The sequence below is a fragment of the Ochotona princeps genome, chromosome 6 (assembly GCF_030435755.1).
Source record: "Ochotona princeps isolate mOchPri1 chromosome 6, mOchPri1.hap1, whole genome shotgun sequence".
Taxonomy (NCBI): Eukaryota; Metazoa; Chordata; class Mammalia; order Lagomorpha; family Ochotonidae; genus Ochotona; species Ochotona princeps.
In genome coordinates this window covers 252,387-268,304 of record NC_080837.1, presented here as the reverse complement: position 1 = coordinate 268,304, position 15,918 = coordinate 252,387, and the positions used below count along the sequence as shown (strand labels likewise).

Here is a 15,918-nt window from a genome sequence, read left to right as displayed (position 1 = left end):
TGTATTTTCAACTATACTGCCTATTGCTGATGAGAAAGAACTGAACATGATCAGAGAAATCAAAGGTTATGACTTTAGATGGCCAACACTAAACACCACCATCAACAGCAACAGAATGTCAAAAATGCATCCTAAGAACTGATCTCCAAGTCTCAGAAAAATAAGAAGTTAATTCTAGGAGTAGAAAAAGGAAATTCAAAATAAAGATTAATGAAGAAATGAATAAAAACTGTATTCAGCAATACTGAAGATAAAGAACCAATAAACCTTTTAGTAGATTAATCAAAAAGTAGGCTCAAGTACATAACATCAAAAAAAGAGCAACATATTAAATTTGATATCACAGAAGTACAGTGGATCAGGGATGTCTGGACAAAATGGGTTCTGCCACTGCTTGTGATATGAACATCCCATGCAGATGCCATCTTACGTCCTGACTGTTTTATTTTTTCTCTTTTTTTTAAATAAAATTTACTCTTTTGGAAGGTCAGACATAAAGAAAAATTGAAAAGAGGAGAGACAGGAAGATGATCTTCCATCTCCTGATTCACTCTCCAAATGGCCACAATGGCCGGAGTTGAGCAGATTTAAAGCCAGAGGCCTGGAGCCTATGTACCTCAGAGGTACATAGTTCTGGATCTCCCACACAGGTGCAGGGTGTCCCATGGCTTTGGGCCATCCACCACTATTTTCACATGTCACAAGCAGGGAGCTAAATGGGTAGTGGGGATGCCAGGATTAGAACTGGCACCCATATAGAATCCCAGCATATGAAAGGCAAGGACTTACCCACTAGGTTATCGTGCCAGGCCCAGCTGCTTTATTTCTGATCCAGCTCCCTTCTAGTGCACATAGAGTGTGGGGGATGTCTCAAGTGCTTGATTCCCTGTGCTGATTTGTGAGAACTGGGAAGAAGCTTCAGCTTGGTCCTGCTTTAAACATTGCGGTCATTGGAAAGTGATAAAGCAGAAGGAAGACCTCTCTTTCAGACTCTCCCCTGTTCTCTATAGTTCTGCCTTGCATATCAATAAACTAATTTTTAAAAGATTTTTTATTTGTTTTTATTGCAAACTCAGATATATGGAGGGGAAAAGACAGAGAGGAAGATCTTCCATCCAATAATTTATTCCCCAAGTGGCAGCAATGGCAAGTGCTGAGCCAGTTCAAAACCAGGAGCCAGGAGCTTCTTCTGGGTTTCCCACACGGGTGCAGGGTTCCTAGGATTGGATCATCCTCGACTGCTTTCCTAGGTCACCAGCAGGGAGCTGGCTGGCAAGTGGGGCACATGGGACTAAAACTGGTGCCTATATGGGATCCCAGCACATTCAAAGTGAGGACTTTAGGTGTTAGACCACAGGCACAGGCTTGATAACATAAATAGATCCTAGGAGAAAAGAAAAGGTAATTCAATGGATCACTACGGACTATCAACAATAGTTAGAAATGCTTAATTTCTTGATACTCAGTATTAGTCTACAAACTGAATCACAAAAAATTTAATAACTTGACAAAACAAACAGGCAGTTAACACTGAATCAGGAAGAAATCTCTTCAAACCAAAAGTCAATACTAGGTACACTCACTACTAAATTCTACCAAATTAACACCAGATTTTCTAGAATTACTCTAAAAAAATTAAAACGAGGAGACAATTCAGAAATTACGCTAATCCTAACAATACTGAGATTCCTAAACTAGACTGAATCAGCAGTAGGAAGATCTTCAACCATGACTGTTTAGAATAGAAATAAATAAATAAAGACAAAAACAGAAACAAAAAAAGATGGAATTGCTCAGTAAAAATGCAATCTCCCTTGCTGTATAACTAGTTCTCTCTATATTTACTTAATGCTTCTTCTGAAATAATTGTTCAGAGCTCAGAAATCTAGTTTAAGTGTCACTCCAATATCATAGACCAGTATACCTGATGAAATGGATGTAAAATTAGTATCATAGGGCCCGGTGCAGTGGCCTTGTGACTAAAGTCCTCACCTTGCATGTGCCAGAATCTCATATGGTCACTGGTTCTAATCCCGGCAGCCTGCTTCCCCACTTCCCACTTGGGAAGTAAACCATCACATGGAAGATCTTTCTCTCTGTCTCTCCTCCTCTCTACATATACGATTTTGCAATAAATAAAATCTTTAGTAAAAAATTCTTATTATAATACATGTAAAATAGGGTCTGGCGCCATAGCGTAGCAGCTAATGTCCTCACCTTCATTTCTCCAGGATCACAAAGGTTCTACTCCTGGCATCCCCACTTCCTATTTAGCTCCCTGTTGGTGGCCCGGAAAGGCAGTTGAGGAAGGCCAAAAGCCTTGGGACCCTGCAGCCATGTGGGAGACCCGGAAGAGGCTTTGGGCCACAGGCTTCAGATAGGCGCAGTTCTGGCTGTTGTAGCTGCTTAGTGAGTGAACCATCAGAAGAAAGATCTTCCTCTCTGTCTTTCCTCATCTCTATAGAGCTGCTTTTCCAATAAATACCAATAAATCTTTTCTAAAAACATGTAAAATAAATGCAACATCACATCAATAAACTCACATGTACTAGCCAAGGTGCACCTAACTAGGGAATGTAGAAAATGGGTCAATAAATGAAATTCAACAACCAATCATTTCACATAAATAGGATGAAAGACAAGCATCACTAAAATCGCCTTATAGAAAGCACTCAATGAATTCTTACATATACATTTTTAATAGCGTCCATATATGTAAGTTGATGAAACATACAAATTTATAAATATACCCCAATAGAAATAAGAAATAGAAATGTACCCCAATAGAAATAAGCCTCAATAAAATAGTATCCATAGAAAACAAACCTATAGCCATTACACAACTAAATGCGAAATAAACCAAAAGCAATTCGTCTAAGATATGTAATCAAATTAGAATGATCTTTTTGTTATGTAATTTAATGCTCACCCAAATAAGGTAGGCAAGGAAAGGAAACAAGAGGCACAGAAATGAAAATGAAAATATAGACCTTATTTCGTGGCTTTTCATTTATGGAAATGTACGGTGATGGAGTACTGAGCTGTACCAGATCCAGATGTAGGGGTACAAGGGAACATGCAACCCTGTTTCCAAACAAAAGCCTCCCATTAAAACTATTGCAAATGTGTAGACAATGGGATGATGGATTGTTTGACGACGTCTGTACTAGCAATGTTGTAGCACACTTAAGAAGCTGATGGAGTTGTGATTCCATATGAAGGACTGTTCTATTATGGCAACATGGGAAAATCTGTCAGGGGAGGGAGTTTTGGGAGGGAGTAGCCCAGTCTATATGAGATGGTACCACAAAATGGTACCACAAAATGGTACCACACCTCTGATACACAGTGTGCTGTGTGCCTATGGCATCCTGCAAAGGATAAGCAAGGAGTGACCAAGGGCTAACCACACACAGTGATTCTTCTAGGAGAGACAGTGGCAAAACATGATATACTTTTGGCCAGATATCACAAGAGAATCTTCCCTCTGCACAAGATCCATCCTTTAAGTTTGTGTCTTTATCATTACAATCGCCACATGTATCAGTTCATATCTGTGATTCCAATATAATTCTGTAACAGAATGTGGAAATTTGAGATTCTAAAAAAGGTGCATTAGATAAATGTGTAAAGAAGGAAGAAGGCATTTCAAACAAATACTGAACATATATACATACTGAACATTTGTTATAAAACTTAAATCTGAAAGCAGAATCCATTCATATTTCTCACCTCACAACAAAGGTAGATCATGTACAAATTGCTTCTTAATCATATTAGCAACAAATAACCTCCTTTGTGAAAAAAAGACACTCCTCATGTTTATTAATTAACACTTGCTGAGACTTTTGAAGTATATTTCAACATCCATTGCCTTTTACACTGTTTTGCTTATGGTTGTTTCATTCACTTTGTAAGCTGTAACAGACAATAATAGCAGGTTTATGGTAGCTAGTCTTTTTGTTAACGTACTTTTGTAGTTTTGGGGTTTGTGACTCTGCTGATAATTGATTTGAGAAAAATGATCTTTTAGCCAGTGCAGTGATATTTTATTCATTTCTGTGGATGTGCTAATTATTGAAGCACGCATGCTATCTGCTGTGTTCAAAATGTGCTTGTAAATTTTAGCAAGCATGTAATACATCCATAACGCTTTTCCCATATGAATTCTCTTATGTTTAATGAAACTTGACTGCAAGCAGCAGGATTTTCCTCACTTACTACATTCATAAGGTTCTTACCCTGTAGGAATTCTCTGATGTCAAATGAGACCTGTCTGGTGAGTAAAGGCTTTTAGACACACACTACATTAATACAGTTTATCCCCTGTGTGGATTCTCTGATGTGTGATTAGGCTTGACCGTTTAGAAAAAGCTTTTCCACACTCACTACATTTATAAGGTTTCTCCCCTGTGTGGATTCTCTGATGGGCTTTAAGGTTTGAATTGCAAGAAAAAGCTTTTCCACACACACTACACGTATTAGGTTTTTCCCCTGTGTGGATTCTGTGATGTTGAATGAAAATGTTCTGATGAGCAAAGGCTTTTAGACACACACTACATTCATAAGGTTTCTCCCCTGTGTGGACCCTCTGATGTATTTTTAGGTGTGATTTCTGAGTAAAAGCCTTTCCACATTCACTACATGTATAAGGTTTTTCTCCAGTGTGGATTCTCTGATGTATGATTAGGCTTGACTTTCGAAGAAAAGCTTTTCCACACTCCCTACATTCATAAGGTTTTGCCCCGGTGTGAATTTTCTGATGCATGATTAAGTTTGAGTTATGGGAAAAAGCTTTTCCACACTCACTACATTGATAAGGTTTTTCCCCAGTGTGGATTATCTGATGTCGAAGGAAACCTGACTGGCTGGTAAAAGCCTTTCCACACTCACTACATGCATGTGTTTTTTCCCCTGTGTGGATTCTGTGATGTCGAATGAGGTGTGCTTTATAAGAAAAGCCTTTTCCACACTCATTACATTCATAAGGTTTTTCCTTAGTGTGGATTCTCTGATGTGCTGTAAAGTTTGACTTACAAGAAAAAGCTTTTCCACACTTACTACATGTATAAGGTTTTTCCTCTGTGTGGAGCCTTTGATGCCTGTTTAGGTTTGATTTCTGATGAAAAGCTTTTCCACATTCCCTACATTCATAAGGTTTTGTCCTGGTGTGGATTCTCTGATGTTGAAGAAAACCTGACTGGTTGGTAAAAACTTTATCACATGCACTACATTTATAAGGTTTTTCGCCTGTGTGGATTCTCTGATGTGCACTAAGGTGTGGCTTACGAGTGAAAGCTTTTCCACATTCACTACATTCAAAAGGCTTTTTCCTTGTGTGGATTCTCTGATGCATCATTAGGTTTGAGTTATGAGAAAATGCTTTTCCACACTCACTACATTCATAAGGTTTTTTACTTGTGTCGATGCTCTGATGCCTAGTGAGAGATAATTGTTGGTTAAAGGCTTTTTCACGCTCATTGCATTCATATGGATTCTCTGCACTTTTAAGGATCTGATCTCTAATGACTTCTGACTTCTGGCACATGTTTTCTTTACATTCATTGGACACATACAAATGTTCTCCTGTGTCAGTTCTCTGTTTGGTGGTAAGGCAAGATGTATAATAGCCAGCATGAATTGCTTCTCCCACACTGACAGGTTGCTGATTACATTTGTCTTTGGTATAAACTTGCTCACACATAAGGACTATCTTCTTGCCACTGAAAGTTTTCTCTTTCCCATTGTGTTCAAAGGACTGCTCACAAATGTGGATCTTGTCAAGCTGATTAAAATTATCCCCACTCTTGAGGTTGTTCTCAGGGACATTAAAGGCATGCTTTTGCTCAAATGGCATCTTATGAGGCTTCCTGTGGGAAAATGGAGTTAAAATAAACTATGGTATCATTTCCCGTCTCCTTTGAAAAGGCACAAAATCTCTGAGCCCAAGATCAACTGGTCACTTAACAAGTACAGATTTGGTCTACAACTGGTTTCCATTTTGTGCTTCTGTACTAAGTTAAAGAAAACAATCACTGTGCTTTCCTGGTTACATTTGGTTTGGTGCACAACACAGGACTTGAAAAAGTCTTTTGGCTCATACAAGAGCTATGTGGCTTGACGTAGCAAAGAGAAGACTATACAAGGTTTGTACTAAACCTGTGGAAATGACCCTAGGTACCCCATGCCTCTGCAGAAACATGAACATGCCCACCCACTCACCTAATCCCCGGCCACTGCCTACTTCCAGCTAAACCTCCAGATGGATTGTACTTTTAAGGGGTGGGCAGTGGAGATAGGAAGTACAACAGTATAGGAATTAAGAGGCTGTAATCACTAACTAAATATTTTCACATTTCCTGTCACATCAATTTTCATTTTGGAAGCAAGGCTATGTGTGCTTGTAGTAGAAAACTCCTGTTGGAAGATTGACAGTCCCCAGAAGAGGTCAATTTCCTGCATGACTTGAAACTCCTTAAGTGGATCCTGAATCCCAACCACCTGACATGGGACTAAGGTTCTGGGCTCCTTTTTCATGACTCAGGTAGATTTATCCTCATTGGATGAGTAATGAGAGTCCTGGCATCACCAAATATTCACTTTGGACTTAATTTTAAAGATGTATTTATATTTACTGGAAATTCAGATATACATAGAGGATGAGAGACAGGAAGATCTTCCATGTGCTGATTCACTTTCCAAAAACGCACAACTGTCAGAGCTGAGCTGATTCAAAGTCAAGAGTCAGGAGCTTCTTCTGGTTCTCCCATGCAGGTATAGGGTCACAAGGTAGTGGGTGGTCATCAACAACTTTCACAGGGCAGAAGCAGAGAGCTGGATGTTAAGTGAGGCTGCCAGGGCACAAACCAGTGTCCATATTATGATCCTGGTGTACGTGAGGTAATGGCCAGGTACTAGGTTACCATGCCATGCCCTCGAGATTGATCTTTAGAAATGACTTACGTGGGCCTTTGGATGACCACCTCTACACTTCATAGATCAGTTGACAAAGGGACAGTTTCTTTATTTTATCTCCTCTCTCAACTTGGTCACTTATGTAGCATCCTATCTCTGAGAGCTGACACCCATAGAATGACAGGTATACATATGGAGTTGTGTAGTATAAGCTATTTCCTTGCTGGTTGAGAGACAACCAAGGGGATGTGTCTTACCCACAGGTTCCTGTCCAAACAAGAAATGCTCAGAGGACACTTAAAAATCTGAGATGCTTCTAAAAATTTTGCTTTCTCCATTCAAAAGGCACACTATCTCCTGGCCCTCTCCCAAGAAACGTTATTTGATTCCCTCTGCTTTCTACATTCTGTCTGAAAATGAAAAAAAAAAAAAAAGTAGAAATAATGAAATCCCTTTCATATCATGTTTCAATTATGGTCAGAGATAATACTAAGCATCTTTGTGGCACTGTGGCTTTCCTTAGGTTATTATATAATTTTGTGATTACAACTTGCCTGAAGATTATTTCTTGATCTTTCTGATTAGTTGCAAGCAGCTCATTCTTTCTGTGGGAATCTGAAATTAGGAAAAGAGTAACAATATGCATGAATCACAACTAAATATTTCTTTTCTAGTGCTCAAGTGAAGCCAATGAAATCTGTTGCCATTCTAGATACAGCACATTTTCATATTAGTAAAATGTGGATGTTTGTGAGCATTATTAATAAGCATTACAGCTCATCTATTAATGCCTTAACATAATACCCATGTTTTAAAATAAAAATTTTAATTAGTTGAGATTGCATATTTAACCTAAAGTGGGATATGACAGAAAATATGGTACAAAAATTCAAAATAAGGCTTGGGGTATCTTACACTCCATATCATCATTAGTTTTTCTTTGCCTGGCTACTCTGCTTCAAACACAACTTCCTGAAAATGCATCTTAGGAGGTGGCAGATGTGATACAAGTGTTTGAAATCATGAAAATACACATATATAGTTCTAGATTTATGGTGACAGGCTGGCAAATTGCTAGAATAAACTTATACATGGAGAGCATAGAACGCCTGTGTATCACCAGCTGTCCTTCTGGAAGAAACTCAAACTAAAACTCAAATATAATTCCAGTCAACACTTACTGAGTTATGTATCAATTCCCCTCAGAATTATGGGCTGACCTACCTGGAAGTCTCTGCTTGACAGATTTCTCCACTGTCCATGGTGCTGATTCTTGCTCCAACTTGAAGATCACATCAGGCTTTGTCATGGAGTACCCTGTGAATGGAGAATGATGTAGATTTTCCAAAATCCCCACTAATCCTACCAACTACTACACGTTATAAATCTTCTTTCATTAGCAAATTATACAGAAGTGTTGTGCTTAAGCATGACAGAACTTCACTCACCCAAGGACAGCAGATTGTTATAGGTCTCAAGCATCACCTCCCTGTACAGGGTCCTCTGCGTATTGTCCATTGTCTGCCATTCTTCCTGGGTAAAGTCCACAGCCACATCATCGAATGACACCAACACCTGTAACAGCACATGTCTCCTCAGCTCTGGATCATTAAATAGAAACACTGACAGTGCATTCTCTGTATGTTTAATTTGCAACTTCTATGTATACGGTTTAATTTACAATTCATGCAGCATCACAGAGTAAAAATTAAATGAAAATATCTTGTGCTGTATTGCTTTTACAATTCCAATACTACAACAGAATATTCCTTATTCTTTTAAAGGTTGTTTTCTCTAAAAAGTCTCATTCTAATGAACTGTTGAAGGCACTACAAGTATATCTCTTCAAGAGGAAGATATCATTGTGTTTGTTATTGCCACTCTGCTTTTCAACTAAATTAAGATAAATAATCACATTGAGCCAAAGTATTAACTCAGGACCTGTAATACTATGTTGAGTTTAATTCTTCTGTGTGTGTTCAATTTGCATTTTCTATGAATGCAGCTTAATTTACAATCTATATGGCAGCATAGGGTAACAACAAAATAAAACATTTTGTCCTGCATTATGTTTGCAATTCTGAAGCTACAATTCCACTATTATTCATTGTGCAATGTTTAGATACACATGAGTTAAATAACATGCTAGATTAGATTAAATAATTAAGATAAATGCTTAATATTGCACAAGATGAGAAAAATTTTGAGTAGGTTACTAATGATTTTCTCAAACATGCTGAGATACTTAAAAATATTATAAAGCAATAATAAAATTCAATTTTCTTATTTCAAAGTGAAATAATGATATACTGAAAACATTCTTTTTTTAAGATTTATTATTATTGGAAAGCCGGATATACACAGAGGAGGAGAGATGGAAGATCTTCCATCCAATGTTTCACTCCCCAAGTGAGCCACAATGGGCCAGTGCATGCCGATCTGATGCCAGGAACCAGGAACCTCTTCCAGGTCTCCCACGTGGGTACAGGATCCCAAAGCAATGAGCCGTCCTCCACTGCTTTCCCAGGCCACAAGCAGGGAGCTGGATGGGAAGTGGAGCTGCTGGGATTAGAACCGGTGCCCATATGGGATGCCGGTGCGTTCAAGGTGAGGACTTTAGCCGCTAGGCCACGCCTCCGGGCCCCTGAAAATATTTTTAAACTGTACTTGCACTACGAAATATTTCCTACAATGTAGACTGAAATAAATAAAATAAAATAATATTTAAAATATGAAATACATATACATATAATTCCACTATATATATATACCTTTTTTCACTTTTGAGTGTGCACATATTAAAATTCTTTCTGCTTTGGTTTTGCTTTTCTTTTTATGGAATAACATAATTAAACTGAAATTTCAATTTCAAAATAGTAAACTGCAGCTTAGGAGGGAAACAAATGACAGTCTCATACAGAACTATCTTCTGAGAATTAGTTGGTATCAGCCAGTCACAGCCTGCCAGCTGAACAGAAAATATATATATATATAAGACAAATGCCATGCTGTCACAAACCTACTTCTTTTTTTTTCTAATGTTCTAGAAGCCCTTTAGCATAAATTAATCAGGTGGGTTTTTCTTTTGTTCCAGTTTTTCACTTACTAATTTTAGCATAAAAACAGAACTAATGTAGCTGATATACAGAATTTTAACAGTATGATACTTCTTTGGAATCTTCCCTTTTTCCTGTTACTCTCTTAAACATTTGAAATAACATGTTTTAAATTCACATTGTACTCAAGGCCTTAATTTTTCAATGAATCATCAAAAGGAAAGTAAAATGACCAATTTAATAGGTAAGCACTATAAATATAATGAAAAGACATGTTTCAATCATACAATGTACAAACACAGAGCATTATAAAACTACAGTAGAATATCATCATTTACTATGTGACAAAGATATAAATCAAAAGTGACAAATCATGTTTGCACCAATACTGATATATACCATTGTCTCTTCCCCACCTTTTTTGTTGCTATTTGTGATTCTTTAAGCTACTCTAAATAACAGAATATCATATTTGTATATCTGTATTTAGGATAGTATCACTTAATATCTTGCACTCTAGTTACACTCATTTTGATATAATACACAGAATTGTCTTCACAGCTGAATAACAGGCCATTGTACACATATACTACATTTTCCTTATTGAATCATCTGATAACAGACATCTCAATTCTTTCCAAATCTTGTGTATTATGAAGTGCTACTCTAAAAAGATGATATCTTTCATACAATGTGTTCATAACTTTCAGGAAATACAACTAGTAGTGAGATTGCTCGAACTTACAGCAATCTTATTTAAACTTAATCTTTTTTATTTTATTTAATCTTTTTTTCTTTGTTTAATCATTTCTTAAAAATTTATTTATTTCTACTGCCAAGTCAGATATACAAATAGTGACAAAGAGGAAGGTCTTCCAGCTGGTATTCACTGCCCAAGTGAAATCAATAGTTGGTGCTACGTCCATTCAAAGCCAGGATTCAGTAACTCTTCTGGATCTTCCATGCAGGTGCAGGTTTCCAAGGCTTTAGGCCATCACTGACTGGTTTCCCAGGTCACAAGCAGGGAGCAGGATGGAAGCAGGGCTGCTGGGATTAGAACCCACACCCATACAGGATCCTGGCACAATCAAGGCAAGGACTTCAGTTGCTCAGTCGCCATGCTGTGTCTAGCAAATTTATTTCTAATCCTTTAAGAAATTTTGTACTACTTTTCACATGCTGACTTAACTTATAATTTCATCAGCATTGTATAAAAGTTCCCTTATTTTACTTCCTCACCAGTATTTGTTACCCTTTCTTCCAAATAATAATAGCCATTCTGACAGGGTTGAGTTATCTCATTGTGATTTTGATTTACATTACCCAAATGGCTTTGTTTTGAGAACTGTCTACTGAGGTCCTTTGATCATTTATTTACCAAACAGAGGATGTTCATGTTGTTAAGGTCACATGGAGCTTGAAAGATAAAAGTTGCCAATTTGAACAACACATGGAACTTCTTCTGTCATGAGCGTCAACAAAATATTAAGAGTGATGTAGAAACCCGCATAATCCAAAAAGCTCTCTAGTATTCTATAAATACAATCTCTCTAGAAAAAAAAAATAAATGAGTATTTCCTAATGAAACATGATTTCCATTTATTTAGATTTAAGAGTTTTTGCTTCCCTATTTTTGAAAGATTTATTTATTTGAAAACGAGAGATAGAAAAATTGGAAAAAGGGCCTGGCACAATAGCCTGCGGGTGAAAGCCTTCACCTTGAATGCACCGGAATGCCATATAGATGCCAGTGTGTGTTCTGGCTAATCCACTTGCTATTCAGCAACTTACCTGCGGTGTGGGAATGTGGACAAACATTCAGCTAGCAGTGAGATTGCTCAAACTTACAGCAATCTTATTTAAATTTAATCTTTTTATTTTATTTAACCTTTTTTGTTTAATCATTTTAAAAAAGATTTATATATTCCTATTGCCAAGTCAGATATACAAAGAGTGACAGAGAGGAAGGTCTTCCATCCGATGATACACTACCCTAGTGGACTCAATGGTTGATGCTGCGCCCAAAGTGTTGGGACCCTGAATCTGTGTGGTGAGTCCAAAATAAACTCCAGGCTTCTGATCAGCCCAGCTCCTTCCATTGCAACTCTTTGGAGTGAGAGCAGATGAAGAATCTTTGTATCCCCTTCTTTCTATATATCTGCCTTTCCAAATATATAAATATGTGTGAGTTTTCGATGTTTATTGTGGATAATGTTTACATAGATGATCGAGGTGGGAAGGTTCAAGGGTTAGGGAAAAGTTAATCTGATCATTGTTTCCAAGTTTTCTATTTCTCCTTCCTATGGAACTGGTTCATATCCTGGTTGTTCATTTCCCATCTAGCTCCCTGCTTGTGGCCTCGGAAAGCAGGAGGAGAAGGAGGCCCAAAGCCTTGGGACCCTACACCTGTGTGGGTAACCTGGAAGAAGTTCCTGGCTTCAGATCAGCTTAAACCAGGCAGCTCCAGCCATTGCAGCCATTTTGGGATTATACCAGTGGATGGAAGATGTGTCTCTCCTTCTCTCTGTAAATCTGACTTTCCAATCAAAATAAATTAGAAAACACATTTAACAAACTGTACTTTAACAATGGTATTATAGGATGATTTGCGGTCATCAAGATTTCACTCCTCTTCACACATTACAGCACATTCAGTGTGGGCTGGGTTTTAGAATTGTTATACCAACATTCAACATAGTTGGTACATTGAAAAATTTATTAAGGTGAACACATGGTAGAGTTACAGGACAATCCTCATTTAATTTGTGCATCAGTTGCAAATTAAATAAGCATGTATATTACAGTATAAGTATGATTGTCAACTCAAATGCTATCTGATGGGCATGACTAACAGCTTACCTGCCTATGATCTGAGACATGGCTTAACGCGTGTGTGCAGTACTTGACCTGTGACATGATTGGAGGTTCTAAATGGATATACATGCCTTCTAGTCAATTACAGTGTCCCTGTTGCTTGAGAAGGCTATTCAGGACTGCCCTTCTGCTGTCTCCTTTCCTAGTGCATGAGTTGTGCTCACGTTGTAATAAATGGACATGCTCCCTCAGCCTATCCCTGATGGTTCTTGCAGCCCAAGAACACTACACCTCATCCCCTTGATGGCCTCGAGCATGTTGGCAGGGAAATGCGCGAGACTCAAAAGCAATAAAAACGAACACCAAAATGGATAAAGAACTAAATATATTTCTACAAAGAAGATAACCAAAAGGCTAATTTTAAAGATTTATTCATTTTATTACAGCCAGATATACAGAGAGGAGGAGAGACAGAGAGGAAGATCTTCTGTCCGATGATTCACTCCCCAAATGAGCTGCAATGGGCCGATGCGCACCTATCCAAAGCCAGGAACCAGGAACCTCTTGTAGGTCTCCCACATGGGTGCAATGTCCCAATGCATTGGGCCGTCCTCAACTGCTTTCCCAGGCCACAAGCAGGGAGCTGGATGGGAAGTGGAGTTGCTTGTAGGTCTCCCACATGGGTGCAATGTCCCAATGCATTGGGCCGTCCTCAACTGCTTTCCCAGGCCACAAGCAGGGAGCTGGATGGGAAGTGGAGTTGCCGGGATTAGAACCGGCGCCCATATGGGATCCCGGGCTTTCAAGGTGAGGACTTTAGCTGCTAGGCCACACTGCCAGGCCCTAAAAGGCTAATTAATTAACACACAAAAAGATTTTCAACATGATTGATCATTAAGTAAATGAAAATGGCAACCACAATGATATACCACTTTCTATCCACTGCAATGCCCTTCATTAAAACAATCCAGGAAAGGATGGCTCAAGGTGCCTTCAAGCAGCCAGGCCCTGTTCTGTCCCTCCAACCAGCAAAATGTGGCCAGTGGGACTAGAGTTCTGTTTGTGTACACACCAAGGCCAGGATGGCTCAAGCTGCCTTTAAGCAACAAGACCATGCTGTGCCTCTCCCGTCAGCCAAAGACGGCCAGTGTGGTCCAGGGTCCAGTTTGGCACATAGCCCAGGCCAGAATCACTCAAGCTGCCTTTAAGCAGCCAGGGCTGGACTGTGCCCCTCCCGCCACCACCAGCCAAGAACTGACACTGGGTCCAAGGTCACGTTTACACCCTCAGCCCAGGCCAAGATGTCTGAAGATGCATTCAAGCAGCTAGCTTGGGCTGTTTGACTCCCAAAATAGGAACTGCTGATTCCTCAGGAGAAGGGGTAAGGGGGATATGTGGGAGGCAGGACCACTGAAGGAGTATGTTGCAGGTGAGGAATGACTTCTGAAACACTTCTACTGACAAAAGCCACTTTACTTGCAGGGAAATGAGGGGGCTAACACCTAGTGGTTTGGAAACTAGCACTGAGGAAATTTCTGGGTCAGACGAGTGCATCTACCTACATGGGAGAACTGAGCTGGAATGATTAACATGGACTACCACCACCCACCAGTGCACACTTAAGGTAGGGCTGGGGGCCTGTCTTGCAGGGAAAGATTACACTACAGCCAATGAGTTTCTTTTTTTTTCTTTTTTTTTTTTTAAGATTTATTGATTTTATTACAAAGTCAGATATACATAGAGAAGGAGAGACAGAGAGGAAGATCTTCCATCCAATGATTCACTCCCCAAGTGAGCTGCAAAGGCCGGTGTGCACCGATCTGATGCCAGGAACCAGGAACCTCCTCCAGGTCTCCCACGTGGGTGCAGTGTCCCAAAGCTTTGGGCCATCCTCGACTGCTTTCCCAGGCCACAAGCAGAGAGCTGGATGGGAAGTGGAGCTGCCGGGATTAGAACCGTTGCCCATATGGGATCCCGGGGCGTTCAAGGCGAGGACTTTAGCCACTAGGACATGCCGCCGGGCCCTGCCAATGAGTTTCATAGAAGGGGCAGATAATGTGAGCCTGAGCCATGATACCAACAAGCATGCAGGGCACTCAGGTCTGGGGGCAGATTCTGTGGGGGAATATGAGGGCTCAACTTGTGGAACTGCAAATTCTGCAGGTTGGCTCAAGAGCTGAGAGTTGTAAAGAGCTGAGCTACACATGACCATGGAACCCTCTGACACTCATGAATACTGGGATTGGGAACAGGACACACTGGTCTAGGATGCAGCACAGAGCAGATGTGCAAAACATGCAAAGGAACCATGGCGGGAACAGGCCTAGTATGGGTTATATGGCGCACTGTGACTGGGGTGCATTTCCCAACTGGTGTACATGAGAGCTGAATGTGGGATGGGCATGGATGGGCTCCACCACAGCATCCACTGGTTTGCATAAGAGATGGGACTGGAGACAAACTTATCCAGCAATTGCAACCACAAGTACATGTGCAGGCTGATGTGGGTGACAGATTGAGCTGAGCCTGTACTGGCAAGTACACACAAGTGTCTATCATCACCTCAGATCAAGTTTCTTCACGATCCCCACCACTTAACCAATGAACTCAGAACTCTAACATTAGGGAGAAATGTGGAATCTGTGCTTTGACCTTAGAGTGCATGTGTCAGAACTAGGCCTCCTCATTTGCTGAATGAACATATTCAGATGCACATAGGGGATATGGCAGTCTGTTCGAGCCTGCAGATGAAGGAGAGCAGAACAGATTGGACAACTACCCCAGGCAAGTATTGACCATAAAGATCTGGCTGAATGGAAACTGTAGTTGGAATATCAACCAATGGACCTTAGAAGAACTTCTTATGGAAACCACTTGAACAGAACCTTCAGAGCATGCTCAGATGACCATTCCATATCCCAGGGTTCTATTGTGGTGGGATTCTGGGAGTAGCTTTTCTCCTTCTCTCCGCCATCCCACAGACATAGAAAGAAGGAAATTTGGAAACAATCATCTCATCCACTTCCCCCTAAATCTTGATCCTTCCTAGCTTAATCAGTCCACATGTGCATGCATGCTCCCTCATCAACCATGTAAACATCATCAAAATAAAATTTAAGAACCATAAGAAATG

The 15,918-nt window shown here is 39.7% G+C and overlaps 2 protein-coding genes across 2 annotated transcripts in view; both read right to left on the bottom strand.

The window, feature by feature from the left end:
- Positions 1-4,309: 4,309 nt before the first annotated feature.
- LOC101518122 (zinc finger protein 420-like) lies at positions 4,310-5,548 on the bottom strand. Its single transcript, XM_004599574.2, has one exon. It carries the CDS (start codon positions 5,546-5,548, stop codon positions 4,310-4,312), a length of 1,239 nt encoding a protein of 412 aa, XP_004599631.2.
- Positions 5,549-7,375: 1,827 nt separating this feature from the next.
- Positions 7,376-15,918, bottom strand: part of LOC131480430 (zinc finger protein 569-like) — a 33,313-nt gene continuing 24,770 nt past the window's right edge. The window contains exons 3-5 of the mRNA XM_058665262.1: positions 8,364-8,490; positions 8,140-8,232; positions 7,376-7,530 (exon numbers count right to left, since the gene is read on the bottom strand). Of these exons, the coding sequence (XP_058521245.1) occupies positions 7,376-7,530; positions 8,140-8,232; positions 8,364-8,490 (375 nt within the window). The remainder of the gene's footprint in view (positions 7,531-8,139; positions 8,233-8,363; positions 8,491-15,918) is intronic.

Bases quoted from the DNA above. Each gene is read 5' to 3' on its own strand.
- LOC101518122 (XM_004599574.2), bottom strand. From the start codon at position 5,548: ATGTGCCAGAAGTCAGAAGTCATTAGAGATCAGATCCTTAAAAGTGCA.